Below are 22,841 nucleotides of genomic sequence, written 5' to 3' on the forward strand. Positions count from 1 at the left end.
GTGCTCGTGTATTTCACTAAGCTCATTAGTTAATTAGGTACACTGGTAATCATGCTCCACTCCAAATCCAAAATATGTTTCATTTAGTATAATCGTAGTCTGTCTAGGAAGGTGTCCCTGATGGAGGTTGCTTGGGCCAAAATGTCAACTTTCCCAAAATAAACCACATATATACAGGAGATATTCCAGTTAAATGAGGGCTATCATTTTCTGTTGCAAGGAGATCATTTAGGTTTCTAACCCAGAGTACTCCAAATGTTGTTCACCTTCTCGCATTGAGCTACCTGCATATACCCCTTATTGTTTCATTTCAGAGTGCAGGGGGACTGGCTGACTCTAATCCACGGCCACAAAAGAGGTTTAAAACACTCTGGTTTCATCTAATCTTCCAGCTCAGACCTAGCCGAGCTTGAAACTCGCTTTCTCCATGATAGGAATGGACAAATAAAGGTCTCTCCCAGTACTCTCATGAAAGGGGTATGTGTGCTCTGTGGATTAGGCCCTGTGTTTTCTCTGTCTCTCTTTCTCCATTAGACTGAAAAGGATGAAGAAATAAAGACTCCCCTGTTCTTGCGGTATTGTATGGCTTTGTGAGTTTTATCATTCAGTTCTGATGTTTTTTTTAGGTAGTCTGGGTGTCTAGAATCCCGTAACAGAAGAGCAGGACTATAAAAGAGCATGTATCTGAGCGGTTAGTATTCTCAACGTTTTGGTAGTTTGAATTTTCCAATTCTCTTGTTAAGTGACAATGTAAGTCACCATAATTAAATTTAGTTACATGTTAGACGGTTGTTCAGCTATTTTGTATATATTTGTTAATGTATATCAATTCTATAATGACCTAATATGTTACCTTTGACTCACTTTCTACCACATACCGTACATTTGAGATATTGGCGATGAACACGCTGTTTAGTGAGAGAGATTGCGTGTTCTATACAGGCACTTCCACGGGCAGCTCGTCTCCTCTAAACGGAGGGTCCTTCAGCTCCGGCGCATGTTTTCAATCGTCTCCTCTCACAGCTTCTGACAACTACCCCAAACAAACGGTGTGTCACTGAACTGGTATTTTGTGAAGTTTTGTTAAAGCATTATGTTTTTACTGTACTGTCACAACTTTACCCAGCGATAACGCCAATAGCGTCAAAACGAGGTGTAACATGTAAATGCGTCTGTTGGCGTTTGTTGTCGTGAGTTGCTAGCTTGTTGCTAACTTTTATCTTCTGGCAATTTAAATTAAGCTAGCGTGAAGTGCTTACAACTTATTTAACTGTGGATGATGTATTCTAACGTTGACCAATGAACCCTGTTGGTAATAATAAGATGTCCCGATGACTCAAAAGAGTCGCGTGCTGTATTTCACAATTGAGAATAGTAAAATAAGAAAAAACGAGAGCCATCAAATAATTCTAATAAAATGCAGAGTACTTGATTTATAACCTTTGTAATTGGGAAGTTAAAATCATCTATTATAATCATCTTACGAAGGGGGCTGCACTGCAGGCTTAGTTTAGTTATAACGTTAGATTAAAATGTCTGTTTCTTCCTGAATTTCTCCCCTCACTGTTAATGAACAAGGGTGGAATTGGAATCTATTTCTACACCTGTTTATTTATATGTATTCATATTATCTATCGTATTCAAAAAGCCAATTTAGAGGAAATGATCTCCTTTATCCAGCTTCCACTCACAGAAAAATGGACAAATTCCCAACTTGGTTGTGCGAGTAATATTTTCTCCACCGCTTTGTTCAGTTAAAGGTGCGTTTTTAAGTTCCTGCTGAACTCCGGAAACGAAACAGAGACAGTTGTACGATGTACAAACAGCACTCGGTCAAACATCTCACCATGCATTACTTAGTCTGCAGTCACTCATCACATCCCTGAAGTTGACTAACAGTTGTAACACTGGGGGCGACGTGCTGCTTGACGAAGTGTAACATCTTGTTGTTTTCCGTGTGTTCTTTGTCCTCTCGAGGTGTTTTTCGAGATTGTGACACACTGAACATTTACTCGTGTTCATATTTTAGCCGTATGGACAAACTCCCTATTGGTCCAAAAGCCCATTACTCCTTTATAATGTTTGGAGATGCATAATGAAGACACTGGCGCTGTCAACTCTCTTGTGTCTCTTTTTTTCCTCTAGTGTCCAGGTAAATGACCTCATGGAGGAAATGGGTGATAATGCAAACAGATAAGGCTCCGGGTACCTGTTGAACACAGCCAGGACCTCCTAAATCTGGACCCTCTGACACGGTGCTCAATCAGTTCCTGCTTCAATGACAACCACAAGGCATTGAGCTCTTATCTGCAATGGCCCCTGCTTAGCATTCACGCCATTCACGCAAACAATGCCACCTCTTTCCACTCAGTGGATCTGTGACTGACAGTGGGTGTTGGTGCACTTGTGTCTTACTTCAACCGCAATGTGACGCTGGTCTGTTTATCCAGTCCAGATAACCCCACCAAGACACAATAAAGGGCGTGTGTCTTCCCCGCCACTTCCCATGTTGTTTGTCTAACTGGACTTTTATAATGGAGCTCGCTCTCTATTTGGCACTTTGGTTTCCTCCGCAGGAGGATCTGTATTATACGGGGGGGGAGCGGAAAGGCTGACTGATGATCGTATAGCCGGCTCACCACCCACTGACCAGCCAGCGAGGTGGAAGTGGCCCCTTGGCAAAAAAAAAAGGTCAAAAGCAGGAAAACCGCAGATAAGAACTAATAGCTGAGGAATTAAGATGTAGCAGCAATGGACACATTGAGGCCATTTTTTTCCTCCTTTTTTAAAAGCTTGTTGGCAAAGAATAGAAAAAAGAAATACTACTGGTGCGACGAGTTGGCTTTTTGTTCTATCTAGAATGCAGCTTTTGAGTTATGTCCATTCTTCTGCAGTTTTCATCATGCAGCTCAGATCTCATATTTGATGAGGCACATACCAGCAGGGGATCTTGGGCTCCCATGCCTCCATAATGGCCTCTGTGAAGCGGGGAGGGGGGGGGGGGCATTATAAAGCTTCTATAATAAACCCCTGTGATCAGTACACCCCTCCCTCCGTGCTCTTATTTATGAATGGCAGAATTTGACAAGAGGGCAGCTTAGGTGGGTAGCCGCCGATCACATGATACCAGCACTAAAGAGCCGAGCGAGGAATGTGGACAGGCCTCTCCCTTCACCTCTCCTAAAAAACTTTGATGCCCCATATCGTAACGAATACCCTCTATTCCTTCCCTCGTATGTCCAGCAATGTCGAAGGAGGAGAACGGGTGCTGCAGTCGGGGCGGCGGGGGGGCATAGATAGTGGCTGCGTTTGATCTGAAGGTCGCCAGCCCCTTGCTGGTGTTGAGAGATCCTTGGCATACGAGGCTGGCTCTTATTTAATAACATGAAGGGGAAGCGGACCTTTCTCTCATAATTAGGCCTAATTACCCAGTAGGTGTGGACAGACGGCCCAAGAAGAGACAAACTGCCTTTATCCGCGGACTTAGAGTCAGATTACCCCCGAGCTGTCTTATCTGTTATAGAGCCAGCAGGAGCCTCAATCCTCCTCTCCCGAATCTTCCCACTGGCTCCCACATCCAGCTCAGGTATATTAATCAGTCAGTCTGATTTATTACGCCCTGTCCAACACAAGTGTGATGAGGCCTTGCTGGTGCCTGGGGCTTTTCCCTTGGACACGTTTAATAAGACAGTTCACTGACCTATTGGGTACTTGTCATCTATAACTCCATCACTTTATAAAAACCTTTGTTATGTTCATTGAAGTGCTGGTCCGGGAGTGTTTCGGAGACCTTAATAGAGCAAGATCCTTGAGGATCTGCGACCAGAGGATCCCACCAACCTCAGCTCCCTACGGCCGCTGCCCCAGACAGTGTCCCTGCATTCACCACTGCCACTCTCTGTTGGAGGGGAACAGTTTAAGGGTCCTTGCAAGTAGATTAGAAAGACATCCTGCCACCGTCTTGTTTGTTTACAGTACCTGTCTCCCCCTTCCTGAGTTGCTTGCATGTTTGTATTTGGGTTTGTGGGTGACTCACTTGCAGCCACCACAACAGACCCATTGTTGTGAGCAACTCGGATTCCCCGCAAAATGCTGACGCCTGGAAAACCGAAGGGAAAGTCCACAGAGGAAGTATTGGCAGGGGAAAGTGGCCATTTTACTCCTCTTTTAGTTATACGGTCCCCGAGCCACCAATCCCCCCCCCCCAACGGCGGTCGGTGATTGACATCGGAAAGTCTTCCTGCCACTAGTCCTGAGACAATGAAACCAGACGGTTTCAGGCTGCCGGGTCCATGACTCACGGCTTCACGCAGGCCTGCTGCAAGAGGACAAGGGGCGCTTAATCCACCTGTTATCAGAGGGAGCCTCACCTTGTCACACACTCCTAGTCGCAGGGCTCTGGCTCAGGAATGCGGTATTACCCACCCATTCACAGCTTAACTAGTAGACCCTCGCAAAAACACTGTGGACATTTTTTTGATATATTATTACAATCACACAAAAACACGTTTGGACAGTTGTGGGCTGAAGGGTTTCCTGCTGGTTTAGTTCAGAGAATTGAGCAATATCTAATGGGGTATGTCTTGTACAAAGAGCCATATGCTGGGAGCCTCTCCAAATAGATACCAAATGTCTTTTTCTTGATAATGTTCCATATTTTGGATGGACATTTTCTACAGTAAGCATGAGAGTCAGCGTGTGTCTCCTGGAGTGGTAAACCGATAGGAAAGTTGATGGGACGACCGTCCTCTTGAGTGCGTCAGACTGCAACGGCGTGTCCTTAATTAGGCAGGCCGGTCAGGGGTCTCCGTCTCTCCGCTTCGGAGGTTCACACGGACAATTTAACCACTAACCTCCTGAAGTGAGTTGCTCCTGAATGCCTCGGGGCTCCGGTTTCAGCGCCGGCTGATTGCAGGCAGGGAGGGTTATGATAAGTAAAAGTGGAGGAGTGTGTTGTCTGCCTGAGCGCCGGGAATCTGCAATGTTCATTCTATATGAACCTTTAGTCATTCACACTGAAAACACGGCTGCTTCCTGGCGCGGAGTAGAGTTCCTGTACTCCGCTAGTTGCCTAGCAACGTCACAGGCCCGGCAAGGCCCAAGTCTCCCAACTTCTTTTTTTGTTTTTTTTATACAGATTGATTTAAGATGTAGTTTAGTTGGTGATACTTGGGAGGTGGACATTTATGCTGAGCTAATTATCTCCCCTCTCCAGCTTTCTACTAAATATCATTCTCATTCATTCATAAACCCCTGAAACGACTTGAGCTTTTGTAGAGTTGGTGGATTCCGAAATTATTTTTAGTCAAGCGTGAAAGCCAGTGAAACCTGCAACACTGTTTCAGTTTATTGTCAGCTTGATTGTTTAATTGCATAAAGGGTTTATTGTTTATCCATTGTTTCCCTGAGACGGTGTGATTGCGTCATCTTTATATAACCATTGTAGAATTTACATAAACAGTTAAAAGACATTTAAACACGATAAGCAGAATTTGGATGGATATACGGGTGTCTGCTGTCTAATGCGTCCCTCACATGTGAATGTACTGCAATTTAGTGTTGACGCATCATTTCCTCGCAGCATACCTGCGGTCGGTTGGGTTTCCTCGGCAGCCCGGCCTACAAACGACATAAAAGCCTGAGCTGTAACTTCTGCCTCTGGGACGACGGCTGTTGATCACAAAAAGAGTGAGAGGCCCGAGTCTCCCGTCTGTTTACAGTAATTTAGCTGTCAGGCGCTGTGATTTATGACGTATTGAGTAAGAGAGGTGTTATCAGGTAGGAGGAAGACGGAGAGGGAGAGAGAGAGCCAGAGGGTTTGTAGCTACTGACAAAAGCAGATACAGAGGGTGCATTAAACACAAGTGTCTGCTCAGTGAAAGGCCTCAAGCAAAGATGGCGCTGCTTTGTGACTGTTTCTGCTCCGTGATTGTGCTTTGACATCTTTCGTCTTATTGTATTCCTCTGAAAGAGTCAAGCTAATGGAACATTTAGTCATTCGTGTTGACAAAGGCCCAGTACGGTTAAATATTCTCGTTGGAGACAAACTGTCTGAAGTTTACAGAAAACTCATTTCACTGCCGTCTGTTTCTGTTGGTATCCTGACGTAGGCTTTCGGCCTCCTGGCGGCGACACGTGGTCCGAATGACCGAGGGATGTTGCGTCCTGCTCCGTCCCCCATCTACACCCTCAGGGGGGCCGGTGGGCCCCTCAACACCCTCCACTTCAGCTGCAAGGGAGGGAACACTCCCCTCCTGTTTTCTGGGTGAGTCATTTATCTCAACATTCATATTCTGTTTCTGCCCCTTCCTCAAACAGTGAAGATTGTTTGTCCACCTGTATAGTATATTGGTAGACACCAAACCAGCTAATCACGATTCACTCGTATTAAAACAGGCACCGGGTTTGGCTGTTTAGCTACAAAAGCACCACGCAACAAAGGTTTCAATGTTCTTTTGATGTTTGTTAGATTGACTAGAACAAAAATGGCTGTTTTGTAGGTGAGTTGTAGGTGAGAGCAGAGCAATGTTCACTCATATTTCTATATGCACGCGCACAAACAACCTAATACAAAGCCTGCTGTTTGTTTTCCTAGGTCAGGGAAGGGTGCCATCCATGTGTGGAACCTCAACACCAGGAGAGCCGAGAAGACGGTAGAAGGTCATTCTGGTCACTCGGTGGTCTGGGTCGGAACCCTGCGCGAGACGGATGCCCTCATCAGGTGAGGACGGTTCGCTTGGTTTCTCCACACACTCTGCGAAATGCTGCAGCTTCTGTCTGTCTGTCGTTGTGTCCGTCGGCGGAGCAGTCAGGGACGGGACATGCAGGTGTGTCTGTGGGATCTGAGCGAAGGTCGCAGCGAGGTGACGGACTCCGTGTGGACCGGCAGCGTGGGGTTCTGCCAGTGCTCCGTGCTGGAGACGAGCTCCTCGGCGCGCCTGCTGGCTTTCGCTGGACATCAGACGGAAGAGGTCAGACAGCAGGAATACTGTTTGGAATACTGGCATAATGTTTCCCGGGTTTCTATGTGTTTTAGTCCATTTACACATCTCCACCAGTGCATGCTGGGATGTGCTATAGCTCTAATATGACCATTTTCTGATGTAATATAATTACATTACATATCCATGGTTATTTGTCAAACGTATACCAGCCCTACTTTTGTCAATATTTTTCAGTTTTACATTCAGGGTCAGGAGAGACCGTATGAAACGTACACTTTATGATCTGCATAAATGACTTTTCATGCTTTTACGGTTTCTTTATCTCTAGAAGATTCACAATTTAGTTTAGAAAACATTACCAGAGACCCTTAAGGTCATTTTTCCAATGACACATGTTGTTGTATATTCAGCGACGTGCTTGGATTTATTGGCAGCAGGTGGGAGGTCTGATGGTTAATTGGTTACAGTCTGATGAGAATAAAAAATGCCGACCTGTATGAACCCGACCAGACTCGCTGTGGCCTGTTTGACTTGAAGTTTTAGTAGGTTAGTGGAAACATGGATGTTCCAAAGCAATGGTTTATCCCTCACATCAAACCCCTGTCATCTTTTCCTTTTACCACACCGGGGTCATTTGCAATCGCTGTGACCCGTGAACATGAAATGCGACATTCTGCTTTCAGTCAATGAACGTGTCCAGAATTAACGGGACGTGAGCAAGGACTTGTAGATTTGTAACCTAAACAGCATCCAAAACAAACCGGCCTTCTTGTCATGAGTCGGCATGCACAGGGTAAGAATAAGAACCTAATACCTCCACCAGCTAAATGTCAGTTAATTTGGGCCGCGGCTATCCATGCCAGTTGTTGAATCTGTTTGTCTAAAACACCAGCTAGCCTTTTGAAGACAAGAAAACAAGTTCCTTTTTTGAAGGTAACTGCTTCTTCAAGTGAGGATATCATGAAAGTTGGAATGACTAATGGATTAAAAAGAAACTTCCTGAAGCATAAAAAGATGAACCCTGGAATGAAATCTCGGCGGTATGTCACGTAGCAAATACTCCCCACAAGCCTGAAGGGTTTTGTGTGGATTGAGGCAGGATGAGCCAGCGATTCAGCCATCTTTTATTGCCTCTAGATTCATGTTACTTGCTCTGCTGTGGAGGATCCACACTTGAAAGGCACGGAGCTGTCACCTGATCCAGCCAAACGTGCCTCTGCTAACCCCGGTCCAGCAGGCCAGGCATCAGGGCGCCTGTGACTCCCAGCACCTCAATAATGCTATTGTCCCAACAGACGCAGACAGACAGAGGCGCACACACGCGAGTTAGGCTAAAACACGCCGCAGACGACTTTGTCTTTTGGTCTCGCCGCCCCATTCCACGGGCATAACTGACCACGACAGATGCTTATCATTTATCCGCAAATAAAACGCCCACGTAGATGCATTGCCTCATACACACACATTTTAGTGCCTTGTGCAAAATGCGGGTAATATTTAGGTTTCCAACTAAGAAAAAACGAATAATAGTTTCAGGTGGTTTTAATGTCTCCTGCTCACCCTGAGATTCCTTGCTTCAACCTTGCCGCCGTGGCAGGAACATGAATTAATAATGTGGGTGTTTTATTTATGGGCAGTGGGATGCCACACAGGAACAGTGGACACCTGAGGCAAAGGGAAGTCCTTAAAGGCCCTCTTTGTCAGGCACGCAAAGGTAAACACACAGGACAGATGAGGCCGAGCGCTAAAATACAGATCGCCCCCCCCCTCCCCTTAAAGGGATGTTTAATCTGAGGCCTAATGAGGATGAATATGCGGATCATCAGCGCGGAGGGAAGTCGAAGGAATGAGCTCTGGTGGGGATGTGGACACACACACGCAAAGGCACACACTTTATCACTGGCTTCATTAGGCTGTGTATTTTATCAGAATCAGTGCCAATGTGTGCAGGAAAACACCATTCATGTCACGGGGTCGGGCTTTAGCGGGATTTATTATAGACAGGGGGGGGCGGCTGCTCTGCTCTGATCAATGGTACTGTACTGCTGGCTGGATGCACTCTGCCCTCCAGTACAAATGCACATTTCTGCCTTATTTGAATTTAGAAGGCTAACAAATATATTGATTTGGCAGACAGCTTGTAGATGTTTAAATGTGTGTCTGTGTACATACAAACATACATACATGTATACATTATTATATTTGTACCTGCAGTCTTTTTCACGTGTCTCCTCATTTAGCCAACCAAGCACAGCTGTCTAGGGTTGCAAAAAGCTTGATATTAATGTAGAAACCTCCCCTCCGGGTTAAAAGCGTCTGCTCTTTTCCCACCGTTGCTGTTGTTTGCACTGGTAGCGATTGTAGCGCCGTTAGCCGCGAGCCACCGGCTCAGCTGTCAACATGCTAGGAGCCGTGTGTAAGTGAAACAATCTGTTGATTTTTACACATATTCACTTGTACTCCCCAAGATGAAACGCGTTTGATAGGTGAAATTGATTCTTCTGTAAAGTTGCTAAACTACGATGACAGCATAATATCTGTTACTCATCAGCGTGTTAGCATTGTCATTGTGAGCATGCATTTAGCATCGAGGGCCTTGCATGGCTGTGGAACGCCGATGTCAACAGGTCCGCTATATAGTCCGTATTAACTTGTAATCATCTTGTGTTCCCTTCAGATCAAGATTATTGAGCTACCCGGCAAGACCCCAGTCTGCACTCTGGTACCAGACGCCAAGCTGGGGATGGTCATGTGCATCAAATTGTGGCAGGTAAGCAACAGGCACTGAAATATGATTTGTGTTTTTGAAATTGGCTACAAAAAAGTACAGTTTTTCTGTGACTTAAGTTCAACTTGCGAGCTTGGCAGCCAATATCAATAGCAGTAGATCATCTTGCATAAAAAAGAGAAGGTAAACTTTGCATACCTGCTTTATTCTGATTGGCCGTTGGCTCATAACGAGACACAATAATAGAAAAGTCAACAAAAAGGCACACGAGAGACGCGGCCCATGATTTACAGCCCAACAACTTGTCCCGGACCATTTTTTCCCAAGCGTTTCTCCTCAGCTGGCACCGAGTCCCAACACTGTAATTAGAGCGCGTTTGGAAGGGCTGTGGGGTTCACAGCCATATATCAGCCTGCAGCTGCACATCCAATCTGATCCCAGCAAAAAAAGGGTGGTTTTGTGTTTTGTAAATTCTGTCCAAAAAGGTTTTATTTTCCAGCCATTAAGGAAAGCTTGTGATTATTTCCGTGGTTAATTATTGACGCTTTGGGAGGCGCAGTGGGGTTTCAGATTTATGCAAGATGTTTTGAATACATATTTTGTGGCTGCTACACAAACAAGCAGCAGAAATCCAAACGCAGCTTATCATTTTGAAGACGGGTGGTGGGGGGGTTGCTGGCCCGTGCACAGTCAGTATTCCTGTAATACAAATTAATGAAATTATTGTGGAGACGAGATAGTCTCACAATGCATGCTGACATATATATGTATGTTCCTTTTCCCCTTTTTATTTCCCCGTTACACCCACCTTTCATCATCTGATTTATGAACCACGGTTCAGCGTTGAGTGCCAGGAAACATAATAATCAATTATATCATTATAAATTATATAATATCATTGTAATACAGCACAGGCAGCTGTCTGGCTTCAAAGCCTAAGGGCCCAGTCTCATTCCTTTCATGGCAGAGGCGTGTTGATCAGTTACAGTGACTGAGAGACTTGAGAAGTCCACGTAGTGGGACGTTACTGAGAAACCAGTGCGTACGTGAGTGTCTAAAACCCACGCACACACAGTCTGGATCTCCACCCACACATTTAGTCTGTCATAAGAAAAATACATCAAATGCTCGTGTGCCACCCACTGTTTCCTGAACCTCACACAGCAGGAGGCGACAGCTGAAACCGTCATCCTCTCTCTCCATCACACACACACACACACACACACACACACACACACACACACACACACACACACACACACACACGCTCTCCAGGATGAAGACCCTGGCAATTATCTCCTCTCACAGTCCCTCCCTCTTTTTTTCCCACCATTGAGATGAGAAGTGATTATCCTCCATTATTTCCTAGACTGACTCACCAACAGATTGATTGTGGCCCTTTAAGCCCTCTCTGCTGGAGTTTGTGGAAAAAGTTTTAAAGGCAGCGTTGAACTGCACTTTCTCCTCAGATCAGCTTCCCTTTTGCAAAAATCCCACCCAGCCCTTTTGCTTCGTGTGCTGGGCTCTGTCCAGGAGGTGTCCAGAAGCTTCCACTCCGATCTCTCTGAATCTGATTGGCTGTGAGGCGCTTGGTGTGGAGGGAGAACATACCTCCACATGTGGGTCTGCCGTGTCCGGGGCTCCGGCCAGGGGCACGGTATTGATGTACGACGTGAGAGGCTTTTAATGTGAACGGAGGCTGGCGGGGAAAGGAAATGTTCCTATACAGATATCCATCACTCTCAGCTCATCACCTTGCTGCCTCGTGGCCATGACATCATGGTGGAGCGGGTCTAAAACCAGAAGGAACGATTGGTTCCTGATGTTGAAGCAGCGCCGGGCCTCGGGCGCGCCGGCAAACAAGTTTAAGTCCTCAAAAAGGAAATGACACACTACTGTTTGTGGAGCATACATTCAGGATATCAGACACATACGTCTCTCTAATCACATTTAGATTTGACTTTGTTTTTGTATTATTAGGTCATTTGGCTTATTGATTTGCTGTGAAGTAAACTGTAAACGAGACAGAATTAGCCTGAAAGCCTCATAATCAGCTGTTTTCCTGGCCAGGTGTTACACATTCGTGCTAGGAACAGAATAAAATGACACATCCTTTTCAAATATATTCAATATAATAAAAAGATGCATAATAGAAAAACATATATAGACTAATATTTAATCACAGATTATGACCAGGATATTTCTGTCAAAGCCTCATTCTGTCACTTTTATCTGTCACTTCATGGAGCGAATCATTCATTTTATTATTGAAAATAATCCTTGATAGAAAACAAGATTTTCCGATTTATTTCTGTGTGTGCAGTAAATTTATCTTGAGCTGCAAATCAGAGGAACCTGGATTGAATTGGTCAGCAACCAAAGCCATTTGATCTTATTTGGCACAGCGTGTCTTGGTGCCTCCCTTTGGTTACATGGGTGCTTTGCGTTGCCTCAACATCACAAGAGATGTTGCACCGTTTTACCGAATGCGATTGTTCTAGAAAAAGGCCGAATGTTGAAAAGCCGTAACTGAACCCTGGTGGTCTGAACCAACTGCTTGGGCGACCAGTCCCGTCTCATTGAGAAATAAGGCTTTGAGCCGACCCGCTATAATGGTTGCATTTTAGAAAATGCCGGCAATTGTACAAAATACACGGATGCATCACCTTTTAATGCGCTTCACAAATACCGTAAAGTGCACCGCATCACACAAAGGATCACACGACTGCCGACCGGTCGGAGCCCAACTGGTGTCCGTCCTTTCTGCTGCGGCTCCTCAGCCGGCCGTCCCCCTCGCTGCCCCGCGGTGATGAATCTCCTCCCAGAGCCCCGGCAGAGAGCCCTCTTGCAGAAAGGCCTGTGGAGGATATAATGAATTAGGTGTCTACCCAGGGTTCCCCGACCTCCGACCCGTGACATCATCAATCAAGGCGGTCCTACGTTTAGGTGAAACGATGGGCCCCAAACCTGGAACGTTTGGCCCGGGCCCTGCCGGCAGGCGGGGGCCACTGATTTTCACTTGTTTTTATTTGTTTTCATAATGCCTCGGTGTTCGTCCCCGCTGATGTGTTTGGAAGGAATACACGACTCTGTCTATAATTTGTTTAAATCTGGAAGAGGAGAAATATAGAGCGTTAAGTGAGAAGAGGACTCGAAGATGGATGAAAAAATGGCACACATGGCCCCCTCGCACATATGGAAAACATTTCTTCCTCTCCTCACTTCTACAGGGCAGGGTGCTCTTGCTGGGGTCCTGATGGTGTTTTAAGGCAGGCATGAGTCGGGACCAAGTGTGTATCGGTGCTGCGGATCACAAGTCTTCTGAAATGTACTGTGTGGTTCCACGGGTCAGCTGGTGAAAGGGTTGTTTGGACAATACTCCAGACATACTATACATGGCTCCCCTCCATACTCGTGCACAGAAGAGTTTTGGTCATTTGTTCAGAGAGTCCCCCTTTCCGTCTATTTATCCATTCCGCCTCCTCCTCCTCCTCCTCCAGTCCTTCCTCTCGCCTCTGCAGCAATGCAAAGATAAATGAAGCCCCCGGGTTTTTATCAGTTAACCTTTATGTTCGTTCACAGAGGTGATTTACAGTCTGACGCTTCCAACGGTTGGAAGGATCCACTTTATTACTCTCTTAGAATTTGAATGACTTTTCTCTAAAAATAAACCTCTAACTGCTGTACATTTAGTGTTTTGGTAAAGGTTACTCAATGTATCCGACTGAGGTTTATGTTTGGTTCCTCGTCTAGCTTGTAAAACAGCATAATATGTTTAGAGTTAGTTATTTAGTTTAGATTCATCAAACAATCAGCAGAAAAATGCATTCTTACACATCTTCTGACTCCGGCTTCTCCGATGTTTCTGTCTTTGATTGCGTCTTGTGTCCCAGAAATCTATTTAAAAAATGTATTCAATAATCAAATCTTGAAATATTCATTATTTTCCCCTCTAATGCATTATTTAGTTTATTAAGGTTTGTATTATGAAGTGAACAATAATCTTTTTTTTCTAATTTGGATTAATTGTACTTAAAGTTTACATACCAAGTATACTAGACCAGTCAAAAAGAAGAAAAGATATAGATAAAATATACTAAAATAACACACATATATATTTAGATTCACTGTGTCTGTGTTTGTGTATATAGACATATGTTTAAGAAATAAACTACACATCCATTAGCCGTTTTTTCTGTGGGGATTTCATATTATAACTCGGAAGACCTCACTAAATGTCACGTTTTGAGAATGATTCGCAGTTCGTTCCTGCAGTATGAGCATTGGTGCGGGCAGAGAGTCCTCAGACTCGGAAATATAGATGAGGAGCAAAGTGAGGAGTTGTGTAATGGAGTGTTGGAAAGAGAGCAGCAGCAGCAGCAGCAGCAGCAGCCTGACAAATGGAGCCCGCAGCGTCTTTCCGAGTGTCAACAGGAGCTTCCAACGTGATAACCTCTGCTCCGCGCTGCTTCCAGCGCCTCACCGCGGCTTCTCCGCTTCGTCTTTTTGTTGTTGTTGTTGTTTTTTTTGACTGCAGAACCCTCGCCTCACATCGTACCGTTGTTCCCTCTCTCCTCATCTCGCTGTCCCTCCTCTCTCGCAGCCCGACTCGGGGCACGGGCCGCTCCTGCTGGCCGGATACGAGGACGGTTCGCTGCTGCTGTGGGACGTAACCCAGAGGTCCGCGCTGAGCCGAGTCAAAGCCCACCCTGAGCCCGTCATGTGCCTGACCTTTGACCTCCGGTGTCTGAGGGGCGTGTCCGGCTCCTCCGAGAAGCAACTCTCCGCCTGGATGCTGGACGGACAGAACAACCTGCAGGTCAGCAGAGGACACACTGAGGGGGGGAAGTGTAGTGTTTTCTAGTCGGGAGTTTCCGAAGCTTTTCTCTGACTCGTCGCACCGCCCCTCTGACTTTGAAACTGGCGTTCAACTCTATGAAGTATGATGTTTGTCAGTAGAAGTATCCGGTGGATATTCTTCCAGTAAATTATGCAGGTTAAAGTTGGCATTTGAACCACTTCCATGCAGCTCCACTTTAAACCCTTCGTGACTTTTGGCTTCTTTTTCAACAGCTTATCCATCTCTTTAAGCTACATTTTTAACTGTTCATCCAATGCTTTTAGCTTATTAATTTAACCATTTATCTATTACTTTAAGGTAACTATTTTAATTGTTCTATGGGTTTATGTTCATAATTGATTCTATTTGTCTGTTCCTTTTAGCAATAAATGTCATCCATTTATCCAACCAATTTACCAAATGAGTTCTTCGCAACATGTTGTGTTTAGCCGTTTAATATCAGTCAGATAACCCATTTTCAAATTAGTGGTACTTACTTTTTTATTTTTTTCAACTTTACTTTCAGGAGTTTAAGTGTCAGCGTCCTGCTGTAGTAACCATTCTAATGCTCATTTGCCCTCCTGAAGTCTCCCTGGTTAAGCTCCTGAAGTGTCTCCTAAATACCACAAAATATAATAGAAAAGGTAATGACGGGGACGGGGGTGGGGGAGGGGGAGGGGGGAGTAGCATTTCGCGAGGCTCTTTTGGAAAACATCAGGGGCCAAAGAGGAAGAGGCTCAGTAGGGCTCCGGGGGGCCATAAATCAGCTGCTGGTTACACAGCGTTGGCAGGGCCAGGGGCCAAGGGCCGAGCTGAGGCTGTCACTCCAGACCCAAACCACCCACCGACATACACACCAACACCATCACACATTAGGGTCGGTTTAAACCGTTCTGGATTACGCATACAGATTTTTAGTGAAACCAATTTCACTACCACCAATCATTTTCGCTTGATTGCATGAGCAAAAGGGAATGCTTCCATTTTGCAGCCAACCCCCATGAATCAGAGCGGGTTGGGGGACCTGAAGCACACACATAGTAAACTCCTAAACAGGGAGGGGGTTCATTCTTTCCAAAGCTTTTTTTTCTCACTACAACTATACTTCTAGAAAAACACTACAAAGAATTTGATTCAATATACCAAAACAGGAGGAGAGTAGTTATTTGGTTTATTTTTGCTCAAACAGCAAAATATTGATTCAGCGTGTAATCCAGGATGAGGATAGCAGGAAAAAAGCACAAGGAGAGGGGAAAGATCCAACAGGGGCTTTTAAATTATCCTGAAGTGCAGCTCAGTGTGACGTCCAGACAGCCGTCCTCAGTTCTTCCCACAAACGTATTTTTGTGTGGCAGCGGCGTGGGGGTGGGGTGGGGGGCGGCCTGCCTGCCGGGTGGCGGACCCGGGCCCTCGGCCCTGGCGGACGACCCGCGAGAGGCAATAAAAATATCAAAACCTCGGAGGCCCCCTTAACCAAACAAAAAACACATCTGCAGTAAAAGGAACAGTAGTTCACAGTGGGAGGCTGCAATAAAGGCTGAGGGGGCCATAAGTGCCACAGCATCCCACTTCCCACAAACTACCTCCGCGATTCCGTGGAATACGGCGGAAACCCGGCCGGCCGGGAAGATGGATGCTTTTTTTTTTGTGAAAGGGAGGAGAAGCTGGATGTGACACAACGCAGTGCCGTTATGATTTAGTGAAGCGGAGGGGCTGTGAAGTGAGCTTATCAAGCCCAGATAAAGGCAGACAGCCTGAGGAATGGAGGTTGATGCATTACACATGGCTCCCAGAGGCCTTTATCTCCTGCTTGACCTTGCTAGCCTTGAATCTTTTCATAGTAGTAAGGCATCATCTTCATCATCAGTGGTTTGTTTTTTTTCCTCCTCTACTTCTCGCGCACATTTTCGGGAATGTGTCACGGTGGGATTACGAGGCCGCGGGCGTTTACAGGGTTTACAAGCTGTTAAGCCAGCGGGACACACATTTAGGCGTCCACTCAAACGCATCAACACGTGCGGTGACGTGATCCTCGGGACACGGGCCGCGGACTGTAGAAAGGGAGAGCAGGCATAGACAAAGGAAGACTAGAGGTGTCAATCAAGCGTGGGGACACGCTGAGACTGATGACAGCTCTCTACGGGTGGAACTACCATGCAATAAATCCCCACATTACCCCCCCTGCAGTCGCTTTAGTGGATTCTTCAGTCAGCAAATCCTGGCGCGTCCTGACTTTCAGGTCCAACCTCAGTGTGATGTTGAGCTGACGTGTGTGTGTGGCCGCGTTCTCCACCACCTCTCTCTCTTTTTTTTTTTCTGAATGAGACCGCCTTGCCTGTTTGACACATCCATCTCCTGTCAGCCAACGCCGAGCTCTCTGACGGGCGGGGTGACAAAAGGCTGTAATCTCCCCGCTGCGCAGTGTGACCCAGGGACAGGGTGTGTCAGAAATACCTGCGAAACCCACCCGCTCGGCGCCAGTGAGTGAGCGATGACGGGACGTTTCACGCCAACATCCGTGCCAAGGCCGAGGAGGGAAGACGGGTGGGGGGGGGGGGGGGGGGTGGAGCGCGGCTCGAGTGAGATCCGCCAAGCGCTCGCTCCTTTTGGACGCCTCCTCCGCCGTCGAGACGACACTTGAGAGAAGTGTGAGTTAGCGTCGTGTCTGCCGGGCGCAGCTGCTCAGCAGAGCTGGTAGGCTCCTGACAGCTGAGGGGAAGCTGGCGTTAAGACGCCAAGACGTGTGTGCGTTCAGACAAAAACGACAAAGCCCAAAGACGGATTGCGGGGTGTGAAAGGAAACCGGCCGTGCTCCCCGGTTCGAGCCACCGGGTTTCATTCCAGATTCAGACCCGGTTAATGCGACGCCTAAGTCAGCAGCGTGTTCTGGTTATTCAGCAATTGTGTGACCCGAGAGCAGGAACAACGTTACATTTCATAAACTAGACTCTCCTTTTAAAGAATAAAGAAGTAATCCAGACAAGTATGATGGTCTGGAACTAATCATTTCCATTATCTCGTATTATTTTGGTTGTTTTCTAAAGGTATCAATTAGTCATTCAGCCTATAAAATCATAGCTGATGTTTTATTTCCTTGGTCTTGTCAAGTCTCGTTAGTACAAAATGGGAATTAGGCGTCTTTGCTTCATGCTTCAACTTTTGCTTCAACTAATCCTAGTCTCACTCTAACTGTTTATGACTAAACTAATATTACTAGTAGATTTCAATAATTTCCTAAAAATGTCAGAAAGTCAAGATGATCCTGTGTCCAACTAACAACAGATATTCTATTTATTTAACCCTTTTTACCAAATAAAACATTTAAATAAAATTGAAAATGTTGGTGCTTATTTTTCTGTTCACCAACTAATTCATTAATCATAAAATCTGAGTAAACTCTCACACTTGCAGCTTAGGAACCGACATGATTGATTGTTAATCACAAAACTTTTGCACTAGTTTCACTTTTTTTCGACAGTAGAAAGTACAAATAACTAACCAGCCCGCGCCGCTGACTGACCATTACTTCATCATTAGCCATTCACTGCTTACGATTGACCCTCTAAATGAAACAAATGCCGTTTCCTGACACAAACTATGGGAAGCAAAACAAACAAAAACAGACACTTAAAGCCATCATTATCAGGCCTGTAATGCAGACCAGATGCAGAGAGGTAGCAGCATACCAACTTCTTGAGGTAATAACAAAGCTGCAAACGGTCTTTTGCCCCGCGGCTTTCTGTTGCATCCGTGTATCTGACTTGTTTGGTGTAACCGGGCGACCTCGCTTTTCGCACTGGTGTTCCGAGCGACGGTGATTTTCTAAACGAAATAAAAGAAAGCCGTCCCGTCTCTGCCCGGTCTGAACTTTCTCGCCGTGTTTTGATCAATGACATTCCTCCTTCTCCCTCTCTCTCTCTCTCTCTCTCCTGTGCATTCCACTTCATCCGCTTGGGCTACGGGTACCTGGCTTATATCTTCCACATGCAGCTCGTAGATGGTTCCTGCCCGGAACAGGAGCACGCAGATAAATTCTCCACCGTCTCCTGCTCTACAAGGCCATTAGTCTCCCTAGACACCGCTTATGAAGTCAATTATACGCTGTCCAGTTTGATTTCGGCTCCCACATCCAGATGTTCGTGTCCCGTCCACGGGTCCAGCAGAGGTCCGTAATCTGCAGGAAGAGCACGTTCCCCCCCCAGGAACGCCCACCTCAGCGGGCCCTTTTTAGATGGTGATCTCCGCAGTCGTTCATTATAATATGTCCGAATGTTGCCCCTTTTGAGAGATTGATAGAGTCCTATGACACAGTAACTCACAGGGAGGGGGGAGCTGTGGCTAATCTCTAGCAGGCAGACGTTACAACGGCGTATTTATCGGGGTCTCTTCTCCCGCTGACCGGACCTTTCAGTGGGAATGTAATTCATCAGAGGCTCCTAAAGCAACACGGCATCTGCAAACAAGCGCTTCAGCGAGAGGGTCTTTGTCTCTCTCTCTCTCTCTTTTCTTGCAAACTGTGACAAAGGTAATTTAAGCCCCGCTTCCAGAACAGGCCCCTCTAGCTCCAAACCCAGCAGCGGGACGCAGAGAGATCTGCTCGCGGCCCTCGTGCCGTAATGTTTTATGGCCGTTGATTGAGTCCCAGGAGTCTCCAGCCAGGTTCAACAAGACATCCAGCCTCACACTTGGGCCTCAGTCAACAGATCAGCTGATGAGTCTCTCCCTTTCGGCGTTGGTGTTGGCCCCGGTTTCCCAGACAGCAGTGATGAATCGACTTACTGGCCTAATTATTGTTTTTTGTCTCCTTGTTTGCATGAGCAATAGGTTCATTTGTTTTTAGGTTTCACTGGCAATAAAGAATTTAAAAAACGGGTGCGTATTTGATACACGCTAAGATCCTTTTCCTCTGTGTGGTTTTTTAGCTCCAGGACAACGTCGCCCTGGTCAACCCCGGGGTCTCCCAGCTTTGTGTCAGGGCCGACGGTAAACTCCTGGCGTCGGCGGGCTGGGACCATCGGGTGCGGATATTTGGGTGGAAGAAGCTCCGACCACTGGCGGTGCTTCAGTACCACACCGACATGGTGCTCAGCGTGGCCTTCTCCGACCACCAGGACCCCGGGCACAGACTGCTGGCCGCTGGATCCAAGGACCATCGCATCAGCCTGTGGTCAATATACAACGAGGGAGCGGACACTGGCTGAGCACGCCAGCTCTGGGAGGACTGTTGGATTTTTAATCAATACTTTCTGCAATTCTTGATGCAACCCAAAATAATGTTAGACGCCGACTATTCAGTGATTGCCAATAGACAAGTGGACTGTTAATTTATTCAGCTGCGTGCATCTGGATATTGCCAAGTGATGACGTGTGGAAGTAACGACCATAAATAACAGACCAACTTTCTCATCAAGCTCTTAAGAGCAGGAAAAAAAGTTAAAGTTAAACAAGGGAACCATTTGTCCACATCGGTATGATTTGAAATTCATCACACACATCAAGGAGTTGGGTTCCTAATTAGCTAATGTTACTTAATACGGTTAATACTGCATCCTGCTACGGGATTCATGGAGAGACGCTGGGTTAAAAATATTACCCTTAAACTCATTTGATGTAGTTCTCAAATGAACTAAAATTTAAGTAATTCCATCGGTGCTTTATGTTTACAGGGTCATTGTACTATTTCTTCTTCTCTGAAACAATTGGTACAGCTACAAAAACAAATATTGAGGTCTGCATTTGTAACACAAGAGCTGCCCTTGTTAACTCTTTGTTACGTAGATATTTTACATAATGTCTGGTTTAGTTTTCTTACACAGAATTTCCTTTAAATGAGAGCTAGGTTGAAATGAAACAGTTGAACAGGCATTTGCCGACTTTTTAGTCAGCCGAAGCCTTTTTGTGACGCGCTGTGCAGCTTTGTGATTGTGTTGACCTGTCTGATGGGAGATTTGCTCCAGTGGATGTGAATTTGAGCAACACAACGCACCTGATCGGCTGTGTAATCTCGTGTTGTTTTCCTAGCAGGTCTTAGCTTAACACGCTGGCCCCTCCAGCCGGACCTGAGCTGTTTGTCAAACAAGGTTAATCACAGCGGTGGCCCAAAGAACAGAGATCTGTTGGTTTAGTGCTGGTTCTGATCTGCAGATACTCTCCTTCAGCATAATCTCTTCTGTGCTGAGTTTCTTTTCCAAATGTACTTTGTTAATCTTAAAGGTTAGAACCTGAAGAAATGACATGGCTGTGAACAAAAAGCTGAACAATTTTAAATCAGCGAAAAACAACGTTTAATGACCTCTGAAACATTTTAAAACAAGACAATGGGTTATGGGGTTAAAACAAGACAATGACAACTTCCACATTTACTTTTATTGTAATGCCAAATACTGATCTTTTTCCATTTTCCGTCAACAAGGCCACGGTTCTTGTTGTGAAGGTTTCAGAGAAAATAGAGACGTGTTGTTTTTCTCTCCGCCGTCTAATAATACATCTGTGAGTCACGAGCAGCATGGGACCTGGTGTGCTGCAGCTTCAAACGCTCCACACTCTGCCCCACGAAGGCCTCGTCTCATGGGATGACCCCAAGTTGGGAAGCTCATCACTCTGTACAGGAAAGGCCTGAGAAATCAAAGAGCCAGAATAGCATAAAAGCTACAAATCATTAGTGACCAGAGGAAAGTGAAGGTCGCAAGCTGCCTCGCGGTGACATCACCGTCATTGGGAGAAAAAAAGGTGCATTTCTCTTGGTTTTGTTGCTTGTATTTAAACTGGTGATCGTGCAATTGTGACTGTGTTTTTTTTTTTTTTATATAAAAAACTTGGACCCCGTTAAAAAAAGAAAAGAAAAAATGCCTCTTTTTCCGAGTGCCTGGTTTTAATGGCGTGTTTTCCTTGTTCCCCCTGCAGAGCTCCGGCTCTACCTTTTGTGTCTGACCCCGCTGGTGACATCTTGCATTCATAACAGCTTCCTCACTCTCCTGTTGGCTTTGAACAAACACTAGAGGTGGCGTGGGCCAGCTTCCGTCCATTCTCTGATAAATCAAATGCTCTGTTCATTGGGGCAGATGTTTTCTGAATGGAGCCGACAGCGACGCACGGGCCTTAAGAGTGCTTGCTGAGGTGGTGGTGGAACTCATAAATCACTTCATAATGGTTCATTTAGGAAGTCAATAAACGGACGGGGAGACCGTCTGCACAATAGCCCCCACCCCCCCGTGCTTCACTTATCACCTAACGTGTGTCTCCCTTGGCCTTCAAGGTCAGAGGTCAGCCTGGCTTTGGGACGGGACACAATCCTTTTTGTTGCATCGGTGTGCGAGTGCCCGATGCTCGTAACACCGACTTATTATTATTTAGGGAACATAATTGATTAAAAAGAATCAATTGAGGGAAATTTCTGAATGAATGGGTTTAATCTATTAAGTGTGCAAACGCAAAAAGCCTCTTGCCCGTTGGAGTCGATTTGTTTTGATGTTCTGCATAAAATGTCTGTCAGCAACCTCGTGCGCGCCATAAACTGTAGTACCTTTTTGTATCAGGCCAAAATATGAAACACATGCTCTGTTGTTTCGGGGCCGGACTCCGATTGGTTAACCCGGCTTTTTTACATAACTGTCCCCACATACTGCAGGCGGGGAGGCGGGGCTCGGCGGCTTTAATGTACACACACACACACACACACGGAGCGAAGGAATCAGAACCCCAATAGGCCTGTCACAGCAGATGTTCCAGATGCGGCTGAGTGTCAAATGATGCCTCAGGTTGCATTATCATCCATCCGCTGTCTCCTCATACTTCACTCCAGAGTCCGTGGCATCATTTCTCTCGGAGCCTGAGACATTTGGGCACATCAATGTAACCGGCCTTTAACAAGCGTCTCTTTTCCTTGGTGTTAAATGAAGGATACGTTGAAATACTCAAACACGGCCCAGGCCTGTTGAAAGCATGCCATGGCCTATTAAGGTGCATGTGGAGAAATGTAATGTTGGAAGTATTTGCCCCAACAGGCATCATACTGACAATAAATGGTATTGAGGTGCAATTCATTGTACATCCTCCAGCGGGTGCAGTTTCTCTGATCACCATTTTGAAAGAAATCACTTCGCTTGTGTTTGTAAGGATCAAAGTATTTGTAATCTCTATATAACTATATCTTTAAAAAGATCTAAAGTCAGTAAAACAAAGCGTTATTGAGGCGCAGAATATCCCCGTTGTTACTTATGTCTAAAGGCCGTTACTTTCACGTCCCTTCCATCTGCACAGGGCAGTTACTCGTCCCCCCCGGACTGATGCATACAACACCAGGGACGCCATTTATTAAGAGAGCGCCATA

At 45.9% G+C, this 22,841-nt stretch overlaps 1 protein-coding gene across 5 annotated transcripts; it reads left to right on the forward strand.

Moving 5' to 3' along the window:
- Window positions 1–877: 877 nt before the first annotated feature.
- On the forward strand, window positions 878–21,288 carry gnb1l (guanine nucleotide binding protein (G protein), beta polypeptide 1-like). 5 transcript variants are annotated; one of them, XM_040196601.2, is made up of 8 exons: window positions 991–1,049; window positions 2,146–2,255; window positions 6,111–6,265; window positions 6,596–6,721; window positions 6,809–6,971; window positions 9,622–9,714; window positions 14,276–14,491; window positions 19,435–21,288. In XM_040196601.2, the coding sequence occupies exons 3-8, from the start codon at window positions 6,156–6,158 to the stop codon at window positions 19,711–19,713; spliced, it is 987 nt and encodes a 328-aa protein (XP_040052535.1). In that variant the 5' UTR covers window positions 991–1,049; window positions 2,146–2,255; window positions 6,111–6,155; the 3' UTR covers window positions 19,714–21,288. The 5 variants fall into 5 exon arrangements, with proteins under 5 accessions (XP_040052533.2, XP_040052535.1, XP_040052537.1 ...); XM_040196599.2 differs by lacking the exon at window positions 2,146–2,255 and having other exon boundaries at window positions 878–1,049; XM_040196603.2 differs by lacking the exon at window positions 2,146–2,255 and having other exon boundaries at window positions 1,030–1,065.
- The last annotated feature ends 1,553 nt before the right edge of the window (window positions 21,289–22,841 follow it).

This window comes from Gasterosteus aculeatus, chromosome 13, assembly GCF_964276395.1.
Source record: "Gasterosteus aculeatus chromosome 13, fGasAcu3.hap1.1, whole genome shotgun sequence".
NCBI classification, from domain to species: domain Eukaryota; kingdom Metazoa; phylum Chordata; class Actinopteri; order Perciformes; family Gasterosteidae; genus Gasterosteus; species Gasterosteus aculeatus.